General features: G+C 53.5%; 1 protein-coding gene across 14 annotated transcripts in view; it reads right to left on the reverse strand.

Moving 5' to 3' along the window:
• The window catches only part of LOC133212480 (protocadherin gamma-C5-like), a 156,224-nt gene that overhangs the window by 37,179 nt on the left and 93,456 nt on the right, over nucleotides 1–25,589 (reverse strand). Inside the window, exon 2 of one of the 14 annotated variants that reach the window (XM_061353970.1) lies at nucleotides 22,013–22,547. The exons of 8 other annotated variants lie outside the window; for them this stretch is intronic. In XM_061353970.1, the coding sequence (XP_061209954.1) occupies nucleotides 22,013–22,547 (535 nt within the window). Of the gene's footprint in view, nucleotides 1–2,305; nucleotides 4,736–9,111; nucleotides 10,546–14,679; nucleotides 17,113–21,253; nucleotides 21,911–22,012; nucleotides 23,697–25,589 lie in introns of those variants that run through there. 5 more of the 14 variants (XM_061353954.1, XM_061353968.1, XM_061353966.1 and 2 more) reach the window with 5 other exon arrangements.

Here is a 25,589-nt window from a genome sequence, read left to right on the forward strand (position 1 = left end):
CCGCGTGAACCACGGCACCAGCAGCGCCTGGGCAAGAAACAGACAATTCCCGGGATGCCAGCCTGCGGTTGCGGTTGTTTCTGTCACCAATAACTCGTGATACAACGAGTTTTCCGACGTTTCGAGTGCTCATATGAATAAAACTACCGTAATTTCAGGTTTTGTTTTTCCATCACCTGCGTCACTAGCTCAGCTATCACGGTGGGAAAGGGACAAGGGAGCTTGATAAGGGAGCGCCAGAACAATGTCAGTGGCGGCTGTGTCCAAGAAACAGCGTCTAAGTGTCCTCCCACAGCCGAGACAGCTAAGGAAAGGATGGAGATGTCTGGGAAATAATTCGGGCTGGAAAGGAGCTCCCAGGAGTTCATTCGCAGACCGAGAGAAGGGACAAGGCTCTCGTGCAAACCTGGATCGCAAACGCGGTGGCTGCATTTCTGTTACCCCGCTGCTTGTCATGGCTTCATCGTGGAAGGGCTGCAATTAACCCAAACCAACGTGGGAGACACGACACAGGGATCCTGATTCTGTCCTCGCTCCGTACAGCCCTATTACCTGCCGTGAGCGGGCAGGATCTGCCCGCAGATGCAGTACCAAAAGGGTCGGCACAGTCTTTCCTCTCTGCATGCTATTTCCTTTCCTACTGAGTAAACCCTGAGAGTAATAAATCCTATCAGGGCTACTTAGCATTCTTATCACCCGTCCACAGAATGTGATAAAAGTACAGGCACCACACTGGTAATATCCAACGTTAGTCATCTAACGCTGTATTTTAATAGAATTTAATTTCGGAGCAATTTAAAGACTGAGAAAGAAAATTGTATGCTTTAACCACCGCAGCTGCATCGTGCATGTAAGTACATGTTATTCCTCTCTATCCTCTTTGGAGCGCTCCTGTAACGCACCACGTCTGCAGGCTCACAGTGCTTTGAGCTCTTCTCTTCTCATATGTCCTTATGCAACCAAATCCCAATTACTTTTCTTATATATATTCTAAAGAGTAGAAAATCTTCAGCTTGCATAGAGGCAAATTTTGAAACAGCATTCAGCCACACATTTTCTCTGAAATAAGCCCTGAATCTTTTTTCCCAAGCACTGCCTGTTTTTTGTCTTTCCTAAACACAGTTTACTGAGTAATTTTGTCTAGCAGGAGTTCCACAATTCTTGAGTTTCTCTTCACGTGAGTGCACACACAACCCCTATTCAGAGTACCTGGTCCGCTTAATCCCAACAATAGCAGAACGGCCAAGCAGCGGAGAGCTGAGTACAGCAAAGATCTCAGGAAAGGCATGAAAGACCGAACATTTCCATATATTTTGGCTGATCTGCAGACATTACGTCTCCTTTACTTTGACAGGAAGCCCCAACACTGAAAGTGATGCTTCATTGCTCCAGAAATGAGATTGCTCCAGATATTGTTCCATTGCTCTCACCATTTGGAGAGAGAGAAGTGGAAACGTGTGACAGTTTAAGGGGAAAAACGCCTTTTCCCTGCATCAGGAATTCCTTCGGGGACTGGTTCAAGCCAAATCCCAGCCAAAGCCGCTCAGTGGTGTTATTCCCGGCTCTGCTGGGGCTCAGGAGAAGCCGGTGGCAGCAGCAAACCCAAAGCATTTTCTGCTCTGCTCCGGATTTAGAGCTACAGTGAGGCACCAGCCCCGGCTTCCCAGACGGCGGGGATATGGTAAGTCACGGGTGTGCACAACATCTTCCTTTTGAGAGGTTCAGAGTATGAAAAAAAACACCAAACCCAAAACAAACAAACAAACAAAACCCACCAAAACAAAACCCAAAACCACATCTAAAGAACGAGATGGAAAAAAAAGGGAACAGAGTTGCTGCCTCACTGAACACGAACGTCAGGATCACACATCGTTATCACAGGAAAACAATCAGATCTGGCTGAGATAATGAAGCAGTCACTACACTGACAAAAGGGCTGATTCAGCTTCGGACCTCAAGACATTTTTGCTCCCCTCTCCACCCTGCAAGCACTCACCACCCTGGCTCGGTGAAACTTGCGCTAGGAGCAGGACAGACAGCAGTACTGACAACATTGTGTTGCGCCTCGGGGCACAAACGACAAATAGCGGACGAGACTGGGCAGGTAAAATGGAAAAGTCAGGGGCCCATGTGCCCCCCAAACCTTGCACAAACGCTCTCGAGCTATTGAGCAGTGCTCCCGGAGGCGACGTTGAGCTCTGCCGGTTGCCCACCCATCTTTGAGCGGAAAGCAGGGGAAGATAATTCACACAAGCCCGAAGATTCACACAAGCCGGCAGAGAGGAATCCCAGGACAGAAACTCACCTGTGTCGAGCTCCCAGGGCTAGGAGGGTCTTTGCCAGAGTCAGTGCCTGAGCCAGTTTCCCCGGCAGGGATACGGTCAGACAGCGTTGCTGCCGCTGGTCTCAGAAATGTAAAATCCTTCTGTCCCGACTCGGAGGCTAAACACACCTCATAGGAGTAGGGCAAGGGCAGAGTGCTGTTGCAGTAGTTGTAGGGTGCTTTTGAGCCCAGGGTGGAATACATTTCTTTATCAGAAGTAATAAAAACGGGAGGGCTCCTCGACCGTCGGCATTTAAAGAACAATATAAAAATGACTGTGAAAACGAACAAGCAGCACACGGCAGCGAGTGCCACTACAAGAATGAGATTTAGATCAGATGTCAGCTCGGACACAGCAACTCTGTCGCTCATCTCCGGCAGCGCCTCCTGCAAGCTCTCGGCCAGCACCACATGCAGTGTGGCCGTGGCCGACAGCGCCGGATGCCCGTGGTCCTTCACCACGGCCACGAGCCGCTGCTTCGCTGCGTCCCTGTCAGACAGGATCCGCGTCGTGCGCACCTCACCGCTGTGCAGCCCCACACGGAACAGCGCCGGCTCGGGAGCCTGCACCAGCTCGTATGAGAGCCAGGCGTTGCGCCCCGCATCCGCGTCCACTGCTACCACCTTGGCCACCAAGTACCCGGCCTCGGCAGACCGCGGAACCATCTCGAACGGGGTCGATCCCGGGTCCTCTCCGGGGACCGCCGCCGGCCACAGCACCCGCGGAGCGTTGTCGTTGCGGTCCAACACGAAGATGCGCACCGTCGCCGTCGAACTCCGCGACGGTTCACCGCCATCCTGAGCCCGCACCACCACCGCGAACTCGCGGCACTGCTCGTAGTCGAAGGAGCGCTGCGCGTACACTGCGCCGCTCTGAGCCTCCACCGACACGTACGGCGCCGCGCCAGCGCTGCCGCTCTCCATCGAGTACCTCACGCGACCGTTGCTGCCCGCGTCCGCGTCCCGCGCCCTCACGTGCAGCACCAGCGCCCCCGCCGCGTTGTTCTCCTCCACGTAGGCGCTATAGGCGGCCTCCTCGAACACCGGCGCGTTGTCGTTCACGTCCGACACCTCCAGCACCAGCGCCGTGCTGCTCGAGAGCGCCGGGCTGCCCCGGTCCCTCGCCACCACCGTCACCCGGTGCTCGGACTTCTGCTCCCGGTCCAGCGCGCTCGCCGTCACCACCTTGTACGAGCCAGTCGACGACGCCACGAGCGACAGCGGCGCCTCGCCCGACAGCTCGCACCACACCTGACCGTTCTCCCCAGAATCCGGGTCCTTCACGTTCAGCAGAGCCACCACCGTACCGGCCGGCGCGTCCTCGGGCACCGGGCTGGACACTGACAGCACCGTGATTTCGGGCGTGTTGTCGTTCACGTCCAGCACCTCCACCTCCACCTTGCAGTGCGCTACAAGACCGCCCCCGTCCCTTGCCTCCACGGCCAGGCTGTAAGAGCGCGTTTCCTCGAAGTCCAGCGCCTCCTGCAGCGTGATCCTTCCGCTCTTCGCGTCTACCGCGAACTTCTGAAGCACCTTTGCCGGTGTTTCCCCGAAGCCGTACGTGATTCGGGCGTTGCTGCCTGAGTCGGCATCAGAGGCGGACACGTTCAGCACCGTCGAGCCCTGCAGTGCGTTCTCCCTCAGGCTCACTCGATACCGCTCCTGCGCGAACACGGGGGCGTTGTCGTTGGCGTCCGTGACGTTGATGCAGAGCTGGGCGGTGCCGCTTCGGGGCGGGTCTCCGCCGTCTACCGCCGTCAGCACCAGCCGCAAGCTCTGTTCTCTCTCCCGGTCAAGCGCCTGGCGCAGCACCAGCTCCGCGAACTTGCTGCCGTCTCGGCTCTCCTTCACCTCCACCGCGAAGTACTCGTTGTCCTCCAGCTCGTAGCCCTGCAGGGAGTTACTGCCCACGTCTGCGTCTTCCGCCGTGCCCAAATAAAACCGCGCACCAGGAGAAGTTAACTCGTTGATCTCCAGATGGAAACTGTCGCGCAGAAACCGCGGCGCATTGTCGTTCACGTCCTGGATGGTCACGTCGACGTGGAAAACGTTGAGCGGGTTATGCACCACCGCCTCGAAGCTGATGGAGCAGGACGCCGACTCGCCACACATTTCCTCCCGGTCCAGCCTCTCGCTCACGTACAGGTTCCCGTTCTCCCCACTCACGGTAAAGTATTGCTTCGCGGCGCTCAGCCGCAGCTTGCGTGTCGGCAACTCTGCCGGGCTCAGCCTCAGGTCCCTCGCCAGCGGCCCCACCAGTGAGCCTCTGCTCAGCTCCTCGGGGATGGCGTAGCGGAGCCTCCCCGGCGCCGCCCGGCAGCACCAGCACAGCAGCAAAGCGGGCAGCAGTACCCGACCGACTGCTGGTATCCGGCTCTGTCTCTGTCTGCCCGCCATTCTCGGCAGCTCTTGCTTCGTTGCTCCTTCCCTTCCAGCTCCTCTCCGCAGGGAGCGCAGGGGCTACCGAAGGGCAGCGAGCTGGGCGAAAGCTCGGACGCCGCTGCTCCCAGCGCTGCCTCTCGCCTCTACTGCCCGTGCCGCTGCCGCTCTGGCCGGCTCCGGGCGAGGGAGACTGCGAGGGCAGGAGGCTGCTGCGGCTCCGGCTGCGTCTACGGCTCTAGCCCCTCCGCGTCAGCCAACAGCGGCACCCGGAGGCACCGCAACGCCACCGCAGCCGGATGGTGGCCGTACGGTGCTCCGGTCGCTGCACCCTGAATCACGCTGCCAGTGGCTACCGGCTGTCGGCGCCATCGGGGTTTCTCACACCCGGGAGAAAACGGATCAAGCAGCTCTGTTCAGCTGGGGAAATCACGAGTCTGGCTGGTGAACGCGTTACCGAGCAGCGGGCGCACCTCGTACAGCAAGTACATGTATGTACAGGTGAGTACATCAGGTACACTGCACAGCAAACATCAGACATATTCCAACAGCTTCTATTACTGCTGCAGATTGTCTTTCTTCAACACTTTAATTTCTACGAGCTTTTTGAAGCAACAGCTACAAAATACTGCAGAGCAGCAGCCATTGTGGAAAGCAAGCATCAGAGCAGCCAATTTCTTGTTTATATCCTTTTTATCTTATATCCCTCTCAAAATGACTGAGACGGGGGAAAACTGGCAAGATTTAAGAACATGGAGTAGCAGCTAAAAGGTCTGCGTGGCCGAGGCAACTTCAATTAAATGTGCTATTCCGAGAATTGCAAAGAGGAGCAGTGTACTCCTCGGTGGTGGTGCCCGAGGTGTCTGCGACATGTGGTACCCGAGCTACCTTTTCCATGATAGGCATGGACTTGCAGAAAAGAATACAACAACAAAAGCCACAAGAAAAGTCAGGAGGGCAGCAATGGAGCATACAATTCACCCATGACACAAACACATGTTCTTTGCACTGGCAATACACAAAACACTAAAGGCGTGGGATGCTCTGAAAATGGAAAGTATAAAACCCTCTTGAGTGCATCGGCTATGAAAGTTCTGATCCTCTTAAGTGCCTGTTAGTACAAGTCCCACCACCTCTTAGCAACAGCCGAAGGAAATAATGGAATGCAGGACTCTGTAAACCACTATATCTTGGCTCATGACCACAGAGAGAGAGGCGCACATTATCACCACCTGAACCATTAAAGTGCTACCAAGACCATGGGTTTGGAAACTACAGGTACAGCAAATCTTCCTAACGCTCCTATTGCTCTGGACAAGAAATGACAGCATGGACGGCTACTGTGCTCATTCACGCGGACCTGGTGATAACTCAGCTCCCAGTTATGCCACTCTTGCAACTCTCTTGGATAGTACAAAGAACGGACTACAGGACTCGGTTTCTCCTTCACAAGCTTATTCCACTGTAGCAGTTCTTAGCAAACAATCACTCAGCCACAAGAGTGCTCTGAGAATGGGCTCTTCCTCACCAAGACCATTCTTACAAAGAAGCAGCCAGACTCTACTTCAAGGTGGAGATAAACATACAAGAGGGTTACCTACCCATACTGAGCAGGTGCTTACACAGAATGTTGCACTTCCTCAATGTTTCCTCCATTGCATTACTAAAGTGCTGCTTACACGTTTTACAAATAAATGATAAAAACAGTGTTGTAAGGCAATAGTAAACAAGTGAGAAATGAACATTATATCAGCACTAGAAACACTAGGACATGCTGTCACTATACCCTCAGCTACACCGGTACCTGTAATTATACCTTGGTGTAAAAGACATGAGAACGAGCAGTAAAGCAGATATAAAATAACCACTGGATAGTACTGATCATTTGGAGATCAACCCTAATCTGGCAAAAGAGGCCACAAGACCGCTGTGCAAACAGGCTTCTCATGGACAACAAGCTCACTATCACAAAATCATTCCATGTGCAGCAAGATTCTGGATATGCTCAGTACCTGGTAAGGAGCACAGAAGGAGAAAGCGGACATTAACGCTATTAAGAATGCATACTACTCTGTTTCTCAGACTCTGCACCGATTTTAAACATAGTTTCGACAGACCCAGTGCTGCTACATCAGGAATAATGATATGAAACAAGCAGTAATGCAACATAAAAGTTACAAAACTCGTCACGGGAGGAGGATCTTGACGTGTCTTGAAGTGCCACACTCTCTGTAGCAACCAAAAGAAAATTGCAACAATACTCTCCACTTTCTAAGGGGTCTAAGAGGTCTAAGAAGTGGTTTAGAGGCACAAGGCTGAGGAACATCCAGTTCTTCAACTCCAGTCCATGTTTGGAAGAGCACAGTGATCGGTCACCACCAAGGTGCTTACGTTCACACATTATTTTGGAATGTAACAATTACTAACAAGGAATTTCGCTCCCCTTCAATTCTCTTCCTCAATCTTGAACATGGAGCTTACTTTCGACCCAAATAAGGAAATTCCCACAAACAACAAGGAATTCGCATCAGTGTCTGTGAATAGGCTGCTGGTTGAGGAGGAAGCACATCTAGCTTCTGAATTCTGGTATGCAAAATTGACATTGCTGTCACTACTGGCTGATGAACATGCTGTGTGTGTGAGGAACTTTCAGACATGAGATAAAACCAAGATGAACCCCAAATAATAGTTTCACTTCCAACAACGGCTTAAATTCCTCTCAAGGCAGTTATATTAAAAAGATATGCAAAAAGGGAAGAAGAATTATGTGAAAACAAAGACGCATGAAAAAAACCACGTAAATTAACACACCGTTAACTTAAAAACGATTCTGTGTTTACAATAGTCCCACCATATACGTAAAATAGCTCACTGGTTGTTCAGAAGCACAGAAAAATAGAATCTTTCTAATGAGTACCGCTATTAAAAAATGTAATAAGTTCCGTTCCTCACGCACTGCTCTCAAAAATGAGAAATAACAAACGAAACAAAATGAAGTGGTACAACATGTACAAACAGGTAATGATACAAAACAAGCAATAAGGCTGCCTAAAATACACAAAATATTAACCTACGACTGAAAATTCTACCTGGGGACTATAATGTTCCGCTTCTCACACCAGTAAGACACAGTTTCTGTCGACAATAAAGCTGACAATATTCATAACGCAAATTTCCATTTGGTAATAAACTGACTTGTTGAGATGAGTCATGACTGCCAGGAATCCCACATAAAACACGGCAAGAAAGAAAAAGGAAAACGAACAGGCATCTTAGAAAAACACGAAGCCCCGCCACAAGGAAAGTCCCGCCGACACATGAAACATGGAAAAATGAACCATGGGGAAACAGGCAGAGGAAAAACAGCAGAGGAAAGGAAGCGGCGCGGATAAAGGCTCAGAGGAACTCACCGGGGGAGCGGCAGGGTCCTCCCCGAGCAGCGGCATGGGCTCGTCGGGAGGCGGACGGGCCGGGAGGGTGTCGCAGCAGCTGCCAGAGGACAAGCGGAGATGGCTCTTGCGCGAGTCGGCGGTGAGCGACACCTCGTGCGAGTAGGAGTGCAAGAAGGCACGGACGCCGTCGATACCCACGAACTGCGAGGCCGGGACACCGCGCAAGGCGGCACTGCCCGACGCCGCCAACAGCTGCGAGCGGCGCCAGTGCCGCAGGCGCAGAGCCAGCAGCAGCAGCAGGAAGGCGAGGAAGAGGCAGGACACGGCCGCCACGGCCAGCACCAGCCAGCGCGTGAGGCTGGCAGCCGGCTCGCCCGGCGCCGCCGCCGCGCTGCCCAGCTCCGAGAGCAGCTCGGCCACGCTCTCGGCCAGCACCACCGTCAGCGTGGCCGTGGCCGACAGCGCCGGCCGCCCGTGGTCCTTCACCACCACCACCAGGCTCTGGCGAGCCGCGTCGCGGGCCAGCGAGAAGCGCGCCGTGCGCACCTCGCCGCTGTGCAGCCCCACGCGGAACAAACCCGGCTCCGTCGCCTTGGCCAGCTCGTACGACAGCCACGCGTTCTGCCCCGCGTCCGCGTCCACCGCCACCACCTTGGCCACCAGCGCTCCGGGCTCCGCCGAACGCGGCGCCAGCTCCACGCCCGACCAGCCCGACACCGCCGCCGAAGGCGCCGCTGCAGGCGGGTACAGCACCTGCGGCGCGTTGTCGTTCTCGTCCACGATCTCCAGCAGCACTGACACGTTGCTGCTCAGCGCCGGCGCGCCGCCGTCCTCCGCCCACACCCACAGCCGCACCTCGCGCACCTCCTCGTAGTCGAACGAGCGCAGCGCGTACAGCGCGCCCGTCTCTGCCTGCACCGACACGTACGACGAGAGCGGCGCGCCCCGCACTCGCCCCTCTGACAGCCGGTACCGCACGCGTGCGTTCTGCCCCCAGTCCGCGTCCGTTGCCCGCACCGTCAGCATCAGCGCTCCCGCCGCGTTGTTCTCGGCCAGCCGGGCGCTGTAGCGCGGCTCCGCGAACACCGGCGCGTTGTCGTTCACGTCCAGCACCCGCAGCTCCAGCACCGCTCTGCTCTGCAGCGCCGGAGACCCGCTATCTACTGCCCGCACGGTCACGTTGTACTCCGACACCTTCTCGCGGTCCAGCTCCCAAGATGTCACCACACTGTAGTAGCTTCCCTGCGAGCTCCGCAGCCGGAATGGGACACCCTCATCCAGGGAGCACCGCACCTGCCCATTCGCTCCCGAGTCCCTGTCCTGCACGTACAACAGGGCCACCACAGTCCCCGCCGGTGCGTCCTCTGAGATCTCCCTCAGTGCCGACCTCACCGAAATTTCGGGGGCATTGTCGTTGACGTCTGTCACTGTGATCAAGACTTTCGCTGTATCGAATAGCTCTGCCCCGTCGAGTGCCTGCACCTCCAGTTCGTGTGTGGAGATTTTTTCGAAGTTCAAATTGTCTTTCAGGGATATTTCTCCCGTCTCAGAGTCCAAATGAAAAAGTTTCGATGCCCGGTCTGAAATTTTATGGAAAATGTATTTCACGTGTCCGTTCAGCCCCTCGTCGGCGTCGGTGGCCGTGAGAGTGACAATGACGGAGCCCACGGGCACGTCTTCCGCCACGCGCACCGTGTACTCCGCCTGGCTGAAAACGGGCGCGTTGTCGTTGGCGTCCAGAACGACCACACGGATCCGCGCCGTGCCCGTCCGCGCCGGTTCTCCGCCGTCTCTCGCCCTCAGGACCAGCTCGTGAACCGATGCCTCCTCCCGGTCCAACGCCTTCGCCAGCACCAGCTCGGGACGCTGATCCCCGCTGGGACCCGCCTGCACTGCCAGCGAGAAGTGCTCGTCGCCACTCAGCTCGTAGCGCTGCAGGGAATTCGAACCCGAGTCCGGGTCGTGAGCCTCGGGGAGGAGATATCGGGACCCCAAGGATGTCATCTCGCTCATTCTCAGTTCCTTTTCTGCTTGTCGGAAGCTGGGCGCGTTGTCGTTAACGTCCATAATTTCCACTTCGATTTCATAAAACTGCATTTCTCCCTCCACGATCACCTCACAGCGCAGCACACATTGCTGCACGCTCTCACAGAGCTGCTCCCTGTCTATCCTCTCCGCCGTCACCAAATGGCCCGTCTTCCCGTGCAGAGCGAAATACTGCGTCCTACCTCCGGAGGCTACTCTGACGCCGTGGTCACGGAGCGCCGGCAGCTCCAGCCCCAGGTCCTTGGCCACGTCGCCTACGAACGAGCCCTTGGGCAGCTCCTCGGGAATCGAATAGCGCAGCTGCCCCCACGCCGCGTCCCACGCTGCCACCAGGAGGGTCCACAGTAGCGCTCGCTCCCGCCGGCCCCAGCACCTCTCCGCCGTGCCCATCTCCGCCGAGACCCCACACCGCGCAAGCAGCTCCCCACTACCGACCGCTGCTCTGTCTCCTTCTTCTCCTCCTGCTGCTGCAGTCTCCCGGTCTGTATCGCCTCTGCCGCCTGCTGCCGGCGGCCCCTCCGCCTCGGTGTAGCACGGTTCTACACCACGGTGACGCTCGCAGACCGCCCGGCCGCCGAAACAGCCAGCGAGCGATCAAGCAAACCGGGCCGCAGCGGGCGGGGCTGCCGCCATCGCTCCGACCTTCCTCTCTCTCCTCCTCGGTCAACAGCGGCGCCCGCAGCCTCCTCCCGGCACTACAGGCACCGAGCGATGCCTGCCCGGTTTTCCCCATGGCCAAGTCGCGGAGACGGCACGGACGTCACGGAGCTGCCATTGGGTCCCGGCCAGCGGTGATTTCCAGCCTCGGTTGCTCTCGAGGTGAGCTCTTCCGTCATCTTCGCGGCGTTCCTTCCGGGCAGAATTAATACTTCTCCTGTGGCTCATCTACTGCTAAGGATTATTTATGTGCCCATCAGTCCGCAGGCGCAATCTTGCCCACCATTTGCAGAACTGTTTGAAGTCGTTGTTCCTGAATTACGTTTCCCTCAGTCTTTCAATAGATCTAAAGTATCAGACTAGACTGACATCAGCCACACTGATTTCCCAAATCCTGACTAACAGCACAAAGCAAAGATGAAGATGCCTGAAGTTGTACAGGCTGGCCCTTCCCCTGGACTTTACTTTTCCCCTGCACTCCAGAGGCTGCTCTGGACTACCCTGCTGTGCTGCCGCTCTCCCACTCCTCTCGGGAATATTTAATTACAGCCTGACAATAGAAGCTGTGCTTTTACTTAGGACTTGAGGTTCCTATGGGAGTCGGACAATGAAACAGCATTTTTCCAACCCCATTACATAGAGTTGGTGCATCTTACTCTACACACTAAGGAACCACCTTCACCTTTACTAACATTGCACACAACACAAGCTTTGTACAGAAAAATAAATAAATAAATAAATAAATCAGCTGAACCTAAATATGTGCTGAACCAAGACATGACACCACTGACTAACTCAAATTTTTCTCCCAGAAATACGAAGCTGTAAATGTAAAGGCCTTATCATGAAGCACTTTCTCCAGTTTATTCTTCTGAGAAAACACAACAGATTCCCTTTTAGCTTCTCATTCTTTCTGCTCACACCTACAATTCTGTCTTAGGAGGCTGAAGCATGTATCTAAAGTTTGTATTTCAAATTATACCGCAGTAAACTTTTACATTATGTGCAGGCAGAATTTCTCACCCTGCCCAAATGTCACACAAAAGGAATGCTACATTTGCAGACAGATACCAGTGAAAGAGAAGTTCAATACATAACTATAAGAAAGGATCCCAACATGGATTCATGGAGAGAAGTTTCTCTCCTCGTCACACTACTTGGAAGCAATGTAAAATATTTGCATGTGCAAAAGTGATATCCAGCTCCAACAGACACCCAGTCATCGAAGTACTAACTCAAAGACATCATCATCCTACTTCAGCACATGGGCAATTTGGAAGATACATGACTCTTAAAGCTTAATATAAACCGCACTTCTATGCTCAGTCAGTGATCATGCAACAGGAAAGCAAACTGATGAACCGATAGCTTGGACAGTTGTATTTTTAGAAGTGTGATATCAAAAAATAAGACAGCTGCAAACTCATTTTCTGTAGGTCTGCAATAAACTCTGGGAATCAACACAGTACAGGCCATATTTCCACCAGTACCTTTTCACACACAGCACTCCAAGACTTTTCAAACCCTTCATAACTTGCACCACTGTCCTTTATCGTCCTCATCTGCAGACAGACTCCGTCAAAAGTTGCACAGACAACTTTTCCTTACCATGGATAATATCTGACTTCTCACTATCTCTCCATAACAAGAAAGAGCATTTCTTTCAGTGTTATTTAAAGGAAATACATCTATTAAAGTCTATCTTTTACACCTGTAAACATCAAAGGCATGCATGGGACAAGCAGGAAAATATAATAGATCTGATCTCCCACACACTATTAGAGACAACTATGCACCTTCAAAATATTACCACAAGAACAGGGAGAAGTGAACACATGCAAAATCAAAATGATTGTAGCATGCTTTTCTTGATCAATGTATATTAGAGAGGTACATAAATCAAGTTTTGAATAGGGAATGAGTGATCACTTGGCTCCTCCCAAAGCTCCCTTTATGGCATTTGCTCTCAGTTAAAAACATCACAACAACCTGCAAACATGCAAAAAGTACCTTCCAGGTCTCGCCGTCCACATTGAGTAACAGATCTTCAGCAAAGTTTCTTTGGGAAAATGAAACTTTCATTGCCCGATAATACAGCTGGGCAAAGAACAGAGAAAGGAGCAGCCCATGTCTCTTGTGCCTTTCAACGGCCCCTCAGTCATTTTACCCGTATACCATCGTTTCACATGCAGACTTATTACGCAAATGCTGTCTTACCAGAGGACTTCCACTGCCTTTCAGGACAAGGAATCAGCATCACATTATGAGTGGCACAGGCCTTGGCGCTAGGCAAATAAAGCTTGTTGACACACCCATGCTCCTGGTACAAAGCCAGACTCTCACCCTCCTTGTTCTGCAATAACCTTAAGTAGCACCAAACACTATATCCTATTCTTGACCATATGTAGGCTAAAAGCTGACAATGAAGAGTTTCATTCCTTGACGTTTTAGTGAAACAATTACATCAAAATATTTGTCTCGGAATCAGAACACCTTCATAGAATGGAGAAACTGCTCCCCCAGACTGACAACTAGAAGAGCTCTCTACTAACAGGCAAACTGAGGTGGAGGTTTACAAAAGGAGAGAAAATGACACAAGAATAAGAAAACGGGAATATGATGGCACCATAGCTTTGTAGCTCTGAGTATGTCATCAGTTGTAGGCTTATAAGACTAGCAGGTGGTTGGTTCAAGACTCATGAGTACGAGCCAAATGACTCCATCACACACAAGGGCAATTCTGAAGATAATGTAACTGCAACTCTTCGTGCAACGTTTATACCTACACCCCAAAAAAGTACCATTCACAGGAAAAGCTGTATCAGACATAGTGCATACAGTGAGTAACTTCCTGGCACATACTTCGAAGAACAAGCCCCCAAATCAGAAATTACAAATATATCCTCCCATCCCCTACATTCCCACCAATGTTAAAACTGCCAAAATATGAGCAGATACTTCATGTGAGCAGGAGCCACTGGAAACATCTGAAGGTTGCTCAAGGCTGGGGAAAGCTTCATACAACCAACAAGGATAAACAGATGGCAAAATGATGCTTCACACAACAGTTCTTAGACACAGAACCCCAGAGTCATGCTGGCACTTCCATGACTACTTCTTTCAGGGAAAATTATAAGAGAATTGTTATCCCCTCAGGCGGAAGGAAGAGGGAGCTTTGTGGTAATGTCAGAAGACTGGTAACTTCCAAATCTACTTGTTAGAAATACAGCTGTTAATTACGAACACCACAACAACCTACAACACATGGGAGGAAATTCCCCACAGCCCCTGCAGAGCTGGAATAACATGTCTGGCAAACATTCTTTAGGAAGAAGTCAGATCCCTCACAAAGGCACTGGAAAGAGAAAGGAGCAACCATGTCTCTTGTGTCCTTCAGGAACCACTCAGGCACAGCTGCCTTGAGTATCCTTCCAACACTTCAACACTCACAAAGTGTTCATTGCATATGTTTACATCACTACACTAAGATGAAGACAAATTTTCTCCTCATGCCACTTGAGAGAAGAAAGATCAAGGTATAAAAGCAAACCAGGCACAGATCATCTGAAGAGATTGTTTCACTGAAAAGCGTGAAACACAAGGAGGACGTGAAACACAAAACACCTCTTCAAGGAAAGTTCTGCCGGCAGAACTCTTGCCTACCTCCCTTCTCCCCACCAGTTGGGAAACTGAGCAATCACCCTACGCTCCTCTACCAGGAAGAAGAAGCAGCAGCACCCAGGGAGGGCTGAGCCAGGCTTTGCCTTCCCTGTCCCACAGCTCCCCGCCCAGAACACGGAAAAGAAAAGCCATCGTAGAAAGGTCAGAGAAACAGCAGAGGAAAGGAAGCGGCGCGGATAAAGGCTTCTGGGAGGAACTCACCGGGGGAGAGGGAGGGTCCTCCCCGAGCAGCGGCGTGGGCTCCTCAGGAGGCGGCCGGACCGGGAGAGTATCGCAGCAGCTGCCTGAGGACAAGCGGAGGTGGCTCTTGCGCGAGTCGGCGGTGAGAGACACCTCGTGCGAGTACGAGTGCAGGAAGGCACGGACGCCGTCGATGCCCACAAACTGCGAGGCCGGGACACCGCGCAAGGCGGCGCTGCCCGACGCCGCCAACAGCTGAGAGCGGCGCCAGTGCCGCAGGCGCAGCGCCAACAGCAGCAGCAGGAAGGCGAAAAAAAGGCAAGACACGGCCGCCACGGCCAGCACCAGCCAGCGCGTGAGGCTGGCGGCCGGCTCGCCCGGCGTCGCCGCCGCGCTGCCCAGCTCCGAGAGCAGCTCGGCCACGCTCTCGGCCAGCACCACCGTCAGCGTGGCCGTGGCCGACAGCGCCGGCCGCCCGTGGTCCTTCACCACCACCACCAGGCTCTGGCGAGCCACGTCGCGGGCCAGCGGGAAGCGCGCCGTGCGCACCTCGCCGCTGTGCAGCCCCACGCGGAACAGCCCCGGCTCCGTCGCCTTGGCCAGCTCGTACGACAGCCACGCGTTCTGCCCCGCGTCCGCGTCCACCGCCACCACCTTGGCCACCAGCGCTCCGGGTTCCGCCGACCGCGGTGCCAGCTCCACACCCGACCAGCCCGACACGGCCGCAGAAGGCGCCGCTGCCGGCGGGTACAGCACCTGCGGCGCGTTGTCGTTCTCGTCCACGATCTCCAGCAGCACTGACACGTTGCTGCTCAGCGCCGGCGCGCCGCCGTCCTCCGCCCACACCCACAGCCGCACCTCGCGCACCTCCTCGTAGTCGAACGAGCGCAGCGCGTACAGCGCGCCCGTCTCCGCCTGCACGGACACGTACGACGAGAGCGGCGCTCCCCGCACCCGCCCCTCTGACAGCCGGTACCGCACGCGCGCGTTCTGCCCCCAGTCCGCGTCCGATGCCCGCACCGTCAGCAGCAGCGCTCCCACCGCGTTGTTCTCGGCCAGCCGGGCGCTGTAGCGCGTCTCCGCGAACACGGGTGCGTTGTCGTTCACGTCCAGCACCCGCAATGCCAGCAACGCACTGCTCTGCAGCACCGGAGACCCGCTATCTGCTGCCCGCACGGTCACGTTGTACTCCGACACCTTCTCGCGATCCAGCTCTCCCGCTGTCACCACGCTGTAGTAGCTTCCCTGCGAGCTCCTCAGCCGGAATGGTACTCCTCCGTCCAGCGAGCACCGCACCTGGCTGTTCGTCTCCGAGTCCCGGTCGTGCACATGTAGGAGGGCCACTACCGTCCCTGGCGGCGCGTCCTCAGAGATCTCCCTGAGAGACGAGCGCACCGAAATCACGGGGGCGTTATCGTTGACGTCTGTCACGGTAATCACAACTTTTGCAGTGTCGAAAAGGTCCCCGCCATCATGTGCCTGCACCTCCAGTTCGTGTGATGATAATTCCTCAAAGTCCAGGCATCCTACTATCGTGAGTGCTCCTGTCTCAGAGTCCAGTTCGAAAATCTTGGAGGCTTTTTCTGTGATTTTCGTCAGCGAGTATTTCACGTTCCCGTTCAGGCCCTCGTCAGCGTCGGTGGCCGTGACAGTGACGAGGAGGGAACCCACGGGCACATCCTCGGCCACACGCACAATGTACTCTGCCTGGCTGAACACGGGCGCGTTGTCGTTGGCGTCCAGCACTGCCACCCGGATCCGCGCCGTGCCCGTGCGAGCCGGCTCTCCACCGTCGCTTGCCCTCAGCACCAGCTCGTAAAACGCCGCCTCCTCCCGGTCCAGCGCCTTCGCCAGCACCAGCTCGGGACGCTGATCCCCGCCGGGACCCGCCTGCACTGCCAGCGAGAAGTGCTCGTCGCCGCTCAGCTCGTAGCGCTGCAGGGAATTCGGACCCAAGTCCGGGTCATGAGCCCTGATTAGAGGAAACCTCGTCCCCGGAGGTGTCGTCTCGCTCATTCTCAGTTCCTTTCCTGCAAGTCGAAAGCTGGGAGTGTTGTCGTTAACGTCTGTGATTTCCACTTCGATTTCATAAACCTTCATTTCCCCCTCCACGATCACCTCACACCGCAGCAGGCATTGCTGCACGCTTTCGCACAGCTGCTCCCTGTCTATCCTCTCCGCCGTCACCAAATGGCCCGTCTTCCCGTGTAGAGCGAAATATTGCATCCTACCTCCGGAGGCGACTCGGATGCCGCGGTCGCGAAGAGCAGGCAGCTCCAGCCCCAGGTCCTTGGCCACGTCGCCCACGAACGAGCCCTTGGGCAGCTCCTCGGGAACCGAATAGCGCAGCTGCCCCCACGCCGCGTCCCACGCTATCACCAGGAGGGTCCACAGCAGCGCTCGCTCCCGCCTGCCCCAGCGCCCCCCTGCCGCGCCCATTCTCGCCGTGGCCCTACTGTCTCCAGGGAGCAGACAGCTCCCTGACGACGACTGCTGTTACGTCTCCTTATTTTCCTCCGGCTGCTACACTGTCTCCCGGTCCTGATCTCCTCCGCCTCGCTGCAGCACGGCTCTGCACCGCGGGGAAGCTGGTAGAACCGCCAGCCGCCTATACACTCGCGAGCGAGTAAACGATCTGGCCCGCAGCAGGCGGGGCTGCCGGCAGCGCTCTGGCCTTCCTTTCTCTCCTCCTCGGTCAACAGCGGCGCCAGCAGCCTTCTCCCGGCACTGCAGGCACCGAACGCTGCCCGCCCAGCTTTGCCCACAGCCAGCTCGCAGGGACGTCGCAGGCGACACGGAGCTGCCAGCTGATAGAGTCCAGCAGTAATCTTCTCCGATCGTTCTTGTGACGAGCTCTTCCGTGATCCTAGCAGCGACCCCGGCCAGGCAGAAATAACGTTCCTTTCTATGGCTCTGCTACTTCTACTGCATGGGAAACTCACCTGTCCATCAGCCCGCAGGCACAATCTTCCCCCTCATTTGCATAACTTTTTGTAGTCGTTGTGCTTGAATGACTTTTCTCTCAGCCTTTCAGCACATCTAAACTGTATCAGACTGGAATGACATCAGCCACATTAATCTTCCAAATCCTGAGTAGTAGCACAAGGTAGAGATGAAGATACCCTTCATACATAGCTGTCTTTCAAGCTGGCCCTTCCTCTGCACTTAGTTACTTTTCCCCCTGCACTCCAGAAACTGCTCTCGATCACTGTGCATTGCTCCCCTTTTTTAACTTCCTCTTGGGAATGTTTCATTACAGCCTGACACTACAGGCTACGTTCCCATTTGGGACTTTGGACTACTCTGGGAGTCGGGCAATGAAATAGCATTTTCCCAACCCCGTCATGTAGAGCTGGTGCCTCTCATTCTACACACTAAGGAACCACCTTCACGTTTACTATCTCCTAACATTGCACACAACACAACCTATGTAGAGAAAAATTTTCAGCTGAACCTGAACATGTGATGAACCAAGAAATGACATGACTGAGTAACCCAAATTTTTCTCCCAGGAATATGAAGCTGTAAGTTTCAAGGCTTTATCATGGGGCACTTTCTCCAGCTAATTTCCTGAGAACACACAACAGATTTTCTTTTAGCTTCTCGAATTTCCTGCTCACACCTACGATTCTGTCTTAGGAGGCTGTAGTATGTATTTGATGTTTCAATTTCAGATTATACCGCAGTAAACTTCTACATCTGCCTGTCTCTGGACAGACAGAATTTCTCACACTGGCCAGATGTCACACAAAAGGAAAGCTACATTTGCAGACAGATATCAGTGAAAGAGAAGTTCAACATGTAACTGTGAGAAAGGATACCAACATGGATGCATGGAGAGATATTTATCTTCTTGTCACACTACTTGGAAGCAACTTAAAATGTTCTCAAATGCATAAGCGACACGCAGCTCACAGTCATCGAAGTATTAACTCAAAGATACTATCATCCTACTTCAGTTCATGGCAACTTGGAAGACACACAACTCACAGGTTAATGTAAACTGTACATCTATGCTAAAAACTGATCATGCAAAGGAAATCAAACTGATGAACCCACACCTTGGACAGGTGGATTCTGAGATATGTGACAACCAAAGATAAGACACATTCAGACTCATTTTTTGTAGGCCAGCAAGCAACCCTTGGGAAATGATAAATCAACACAACACATGCCATGTCTCCACCAGTACCTCCTCACATACAGCACCTCCAGGACTCCTCAAACCCTTCATAATTTGCATCATTGTCCTTGATATTTCTCATTTGCAGACAGACCCCATCGAAAGAAAAGTTTCACAGAGAACATCTCTTTACCATGGATCCGACTTCTCACTATCTCTACATAACAAGCAAAAGCATATTTTCCAGTTACATTTGAAGGAAATAAGTCTATGAAAGCCCCTTTCAGCTGTACACATGAAAGGCATGTATGAGACAGACAGGCAGATAAAACATCTAATATTCCACAGGCTATCAGAGACAGCTGCCCACCTTCAGATTATTACGAGTACTGAGAGAAGTGAGCACATGCAGAAACAAAAGGATCATTAGACTGTTTTTGATCATGACTTTTACAGTAGATACCTAATTCTGGTATTCAGTTGGGAATGAATAATCAGTTGGCTCCTCCCAAAGCTCCCTTTATGGCATTTGTCATATGTGCCTAATTAAGCTGTCAGTTAAAAACATCACAACAACCTGCAAACAGGCAATAGGGACCTTCCAGGGTTCCCTGTACAGCTGGAATAACATTGCTTTGGCCAAGATTCTTCGGGAAGATGAAACTTGTATTGATTGATATTACACCTGGAAACTGAACAGGGAAAGGAGCAGCCTATGTCTCCTGTGCCCTTCAACAGACACTCAGCCTTTCTACCCATGCATCATCATTCCACATGCAGAGTTATTATACAAATGCTCTCTCATCAGAGGACTCCCACTGCCTTTCAGGACAAGGAACCAGCATTACATCATGAGTGGCACAGGCCCTGGCATCAGGCAAAAAGCATGTTGACACCCGTTTTCATGGTTCTAAGCCAGCTTCTCGCCCTTCTTGCTGTGCATTCACATTCTTTAGTTGCACCACAGACTATATCCTGTTTTTGATCTATGGCCTATATGTAGGCTAGAAGCTGATAATGAAGAGTTTCGTTCCTTGATGTTTCAGAGAAACAGAATTACATCAAAATCTTTGTATTGGCAGATGAACACCTTCATAGGAGAGATGGAAAGTGTTCCCCCAGCCTGATAACTAGAAGAGCTCTCCACTATCAACCAAACTAACACCCCAGATGTAGAAGAGGAGACAAAACAAGGCAGGAATAAGTAATGGAAAAGTGAAGGAACCATAGCTGAACATCTCTGATTATGTTATCTGTAGAAGGTACATAAGAAGAGTTTGTAGCTGGTTAGTTGAAGACTCAGTCATGAGTATCAGCTCAACGACACTATCATGCACATAGGCAATTTTGAGGTATGTGACTCTGCAAGTCTTCATGCAAAATTTACCTCTATGCCAAATAACAACCATTCACAGGCAAAGCTCTATTGGACAAGACAGTGTATAAAATGAGGAGCTTCCAAGTATATATTCAAAAAACAAGCCCAAATCCCAGAAATATCCCCCATCCTCTACAATCTCACCAATATTAATACTGACGAAACATCAGCATTTATTTCACTTGAGAAGGTGACATTGAAAAGATCTGAAAGTTGGTCAAGGCTGAGGAAAGCTTCATACAACCAACAAGGACATATAGATAGCAAAATGATGTTTCAAACAGCAGTTTTTAAACAATGTAGCCGTGAGTCATGTTGGCACTTCCATTCCTACTGCTTGCTGACATGGTCTTATGAGTATTGTCATCCCCTCTTGCAAAAAATACAGGAAAATGGGGCTTGGTAGAAGTCACCGAACACTGTGGCTCCTCCAAGGGTACTTATCATAAGTACATTATGAAACTGTCAATTAGGAACACCACAAAAACCTACAACACACGGGAGGAAACTTCCAAAGCTCTCTTATAGTACTAGAATAGCATGTCTTCCAGCAAACATTCTGGGAAGATGAAAAGAAAAAAAGTCACATTATAATATAGTGCAGATGGGCATTGGAAAGAAACAAACCATGTCTCCTGTGTACAGCCACTCATGCACAACTGCCAAGACACTGACGTTCACAACTCCCATAGTGATCCCTGCATTATATTTACGTAGTTACATTAAGATGAAGACAGGCCACTTCAGAGCAGAAATATCAAAAGTTTCATAGAAAATTAGGCATGGACCACCAGGAGAGATTAACAGCGTGGAACACAGCAAAGACAGGGCAAAGAAACGAAGCCGTGCTCCGAGGAAAGTCCTGCCTGCAACTGCCTCTGTCCTCCCGACTCACCACCCGCTGTCAACCTGAGCAACAAACCTATGTTCTAATGAGAGCAAGAGGCACCTGCACCCAGAAAAGAGCTGAGAAAACCTTTGCCTTACTCGTCCACAGAGATCTCCTTGCAGAACACGGATCCCGTGACAGAAAGGACAGATAATCAGCAAAGTGAAGGAAGGGTCGTGGAGAAAGGCTCCTGGGAGGAACTCACCGGGAGAGCGGTGGAGTTCGCGGAGCGGGCGGCCGCAACGTCCTCCCCGAGCAGCGGCGCGGGATCGTCGGGAGGCGGACGGGCCGGGAGAGTGTCGCTGCAGCTGCCAGAGGACAACCGGAGATGGCTCTTGCGCGAGTCGGCGGTGAGAGACACCTCGTGTGAGTACGAGTGCAGGAAGGCGCGGACGCCGTCGATGCCCACAAACTGCGAGGCCGGGACACCGCGCAAGGCGGCACTGCCCGACGCCGCCAGCAGCTGCGAGCGGCGCCAGTGCCGCAGGCGCAGAGCCAGCAGCAGCAGCAGGAAGGCGAGGAAGAGGCAGGACACGGCCGCCACGGCCAGCACCAGCCAGCGTGTGAGGCTGGCGGCCGGCTCACCCGGGGTCGCCGCCGCGCTGCCCAGCTCCGAGAGCAGCTCGGCCACGCTCTCGGCCAGCACCACCGTCAGCGTGGCCGTGGCCGACAGCGCCGGCCGCCCGTGGTCCTTCACCACCACCACCAGGCTCTGGCGAGCCGCGTCGCGGGCCAGCGGGAAGCGCGCCGTGCGCACCTCGCCGCTGTGCAGCCCCACGCGGAACAAACCCGGCTCCGTCGCCTTGGCCAGCTCGTACGACAGCCACGCGTTCTGCCCCGCGTCCGCGTCCACCGCCACCACCTTGGCCACCAGCGCCCCAGGCTCCGCCGAACGCGGCGCCAACTCCACGCCCGACCAGCCCGACACCGCCGCCGAAGGCGCCGCTGCCGGCGGGTACAGCACCTGCGGCGCGTTGTCGTTCTCGTCCACGATCTCCAGCAGCACCGACACGTTGCTGCTCAGCGCCGGCGCGCCGCCGTCCTCCGCCCACACCCACAGCCGCACCTCGCGCACCTCCTCGTAGTCGAACGAGCGCAGCGCGTACAGCGCGCCCGTCTCTGCCTGCACGGACACGTAGGAAGAAACCGGCGCACCCCGCACCCGCCCCTCTGACAGCCGGTACCGCACGCGCGCGTTCTGCCCCCAGTCCGCGTCCGATGCCCGCACCGTCAGCACCAGCGCTCCCGCCGCGTTGTTCTCGGCCAGCCGGGCACCGTATCGCGCCTCCGTGAACACCGGCGCGTTGTCGTTCACGTCCAACACCCGCAGCGCCAGCAGTGCGCTGCTCTGCAGCGTCGGAGACCCGCTGTCTACCGCCCGCACGGTCACGTTGTACTCCGACACCTTCTCGCGATCCAGCTCTCCCGCTGTCACCACACTGTAGTAGCTTCCCTGCGAGCTCCGCAGCCGGAACGGGACACCCTCGTCCAGGGAGCACCTCACCTGCCCGTTCGCCCCCGAGTCTCTGTCCTGCACGTGCAGCAGGGCTACCACTGTCCCCGGCTGCGCATCCTCCAAGATCTCTGTCAATGCCGACCGCACTGAAATCTCAGGGGAGTTGTCGTTGACGTCTGTCACTGTGATCACGATTTTCGCTGTGTCGAAAAGCTCTCCTCCGTCCCTTGCCTGCACCTGCAATTCGTAGGAATCCCCTTCCTCAAAGTCCAGGGGTCTCACCAATGTAAGTGCACCTGTCTCAGGGTCGAGCTCTAAAATTCTCGAGGCTTTCGCTGTGATTTTCTTCAATGAATATTTCACGTGTCCGTTCGGACCCTCGTCCGCGTCAGAGGCCGTGACGATGACCAGGACAGAGCCCACGACCACGTCCTCGGGCACATGCACAGTGTACTCCTCCTGGCTAAACACGGGTGCGTTGTCGTTGGCGTCCAGCACGGCCACGCGGATGCGCGCTGTGCCCGTCCGTGCAGGGTCTCCACCATCGCTTGCCGTCAGCACCAGCTCGTGAAACGCCGCTTTCTCCCGGTCCAGCGCCTTCGCCAGCACCAGCTCGGGACGCTGATCGCCGTCGGGACCAGCCTGCACGGCCAGCGAGAAGTGCTCGTCACCGCTCAACTCGTAGTACTGCAGGGAATTCGGGCCTAAATCCGGGTCGTGAGCCTCAGCCAATGGAAACCGCGACCCCGGAGCTGTTGACTCGCTCATTCTCTCCTCCAGCTCCATTTCCTCAAACTTCGGAGCGTTGTCATTAATGTCCGTGATTTCCACTTCAACGCCGTAAACCTGCATTTTCCCGTCTAATATCACCTCACACCGCAGCACGCATTGCCGCACACTCTCGCACAGCTGCTCCCTGTCCATCCTCTCCGCCGTCACCAAATGGCCTGTTTTCCCGTGCAGAGCGAAATACTGCGTCCTACCTTCGGAGACGACCCGAACTCCGTGGTCACGGAGCGCCGGCAGCTCCAGTCCCAGATCCTTGGCCACGTCGCCCACGAAAGAGCCTTTTGGCAGCTCCTCGGGAACTGAGTAGCGCAGTTGTCCCCACGCCGCGTCCAACGCTGAGATCAGGACTCCCCATAGCAGGGCTCTCTCCCGTCGGCTCCAGCGCCTCTCCGCCGCGCCCATCTCCGCCGCAGACAGCTCCCCGCCGCGGACCCCCTCTCCAGCTCCTTCTCCTGTCCCTGCTGCAGTGCCTCTCGGTTTTGGTCTCCGCTGCCGCTTCCTGCCGCCGGTTCCTCACCCTCGCCGCAGCACGGCTCTGCACTGCGGGGACGCTTGCAGACCGGCGGACCGCCGAGAGAACCAGACAGAGAGCAAGCGAGCCGGGCCGCAGCGGGCGGGGCTGCCGGCAGCGCTTCGAGCCTTCCTCTCTCTCCTCTTCGGTCAACAGCGGCGCCCGCAGCTTCGTCCTGGCACTGCAGGCACGGAGCGCTGCTGAGCATTGTCCGCCCGGTCTTGCCCACGGCTAGCAGAGCCGGCACAAGGTGACACGGTGAGCAGTCAACGGATGCCGACTCTTTCGTGATCCTCGCCGCGATCTCGGCTAGGAGGAAGGCAAATTGCTCCCTTGCTTGTGGAGTTTTCACCTCCTGCGACAACTGAACGGTGGTGTTGGCGGTATATTGAAAGTAAAATACTTGTTCTTATTTGAACGTATAGCATATTCTTTCTCTTAACCTGTAAGTCCTAATGCTTCATCTCCGATACGAAATTTTTAGTAGTCGTTTTCGAGTGACTAATACAAGGAGAACAACAGAAAGCAGGCTCGGAGTTCCAAACCGCAATAACACCTTACCTTCTCGAGAACCATCGTTTTTAAGTCATTAACACATGCGCGCTTTAATTTAAATATTTCACTCCCTATGGAAAAGATTAAGGTCTTGAACAGCAATTTCCTCTTTTAATAACCCACATAAAATTATCGGATTTATAGTTTTACATATACACGTTTATCAAGTAATTCGATAGCTTGAAAGATAAAAAAGTGAAGTTTTCTCAGAAATCACGGTGCAAAGGATTTCAATGTGTTAATCAACTATTCAGCTGATCCTTGATTGTCCACGTCGGTAGGACACCTCTTCAAGAAGATACCACGGGAAGCAGAAGACAATTACAGCTGCAAACCCTCAGCTACATTGACCATTTGTAAACCTACAAATGGGCTGTATTCGAATGGGCTTAATTGCTGCCATTTTGCATTCTCCGGATGGGTAGAGACCTCTCCAGGTACAATAAGTAGACAAAACTAACAATGTAAAAAGTGTCTGACAGACCCAAATCCCCGATTTAGTCAAAATAAACCGGTCATACCCGTGCAACTATTTTTGCAGTGACCTTCCCCTAAACGATGGGAAGGCACATAACAGGGGCGGGGAAATAATCTGCCACTTCTCCATTTTTAGATACACACACATACTATCTTAGAGAGTCTAACACAACACAGTAACCAAGGGGATGTTTCAGGTTTAAACCAACACAAACTCCATCTCTTTGGGAAAAAGCAATCAGGAAGGAAACATTTCCATTACCGAGCGTCCACCCCATTTCCCCCATCATAAAGAATTAGCAGATCTCATTCTGTTCAGGATTCGCCTTCACCATAGCTGACATTACACAACAACACAAGGTTTGTGGTAAAAAATTCACTTGAACCTGAATTTCCGACCTCTGATCATCCAGAAAGTGCTGCCGCTAGCTGCCTGTTCTGAATGGGAGTTACCCTTTCTTTCTTTCATGACTTCATGTACACGCACAGATCATCAGTTCCGATTCCCTCACCCGTGAAAACCCAGAAAAATAAAAAAAAGACGGAGCTTCAGAAAGACCCAAGGATCTTCCGCAACACATAAAGGGTTCTTGATAACCAGAACTAATGTATACCACTTCTTGCGGAATATAAGTTGTAGAAAAAATTCTTAACTGAAACTCAGTGTGCTGAACCAACAGGGGTAATCACTAACTCCCTGAAATGAAATTAAGTCTTGCTTTCTGAATATCCAGCATAAAGAGCAATTGACGT

Source organism: Neopsephotus bourkii, unplaced genomic scaffold (genome assembly GCF_033783945.1).
Source record: "Neopsephotus bourkii isolate Nb327-2 ecotype Australia unplaced genomic scaffold, CSIRO-AGI_Nbou_v1 NB_716, whole genome shotgun sequence".
In the NCBI taxonomy this organism is placed as follows: Eukaryota; Metazoa; Chordata; class Aves; order Psittaciformes; family Psittacidae; genus Neopsephotus; species Neopsephotus bourkii.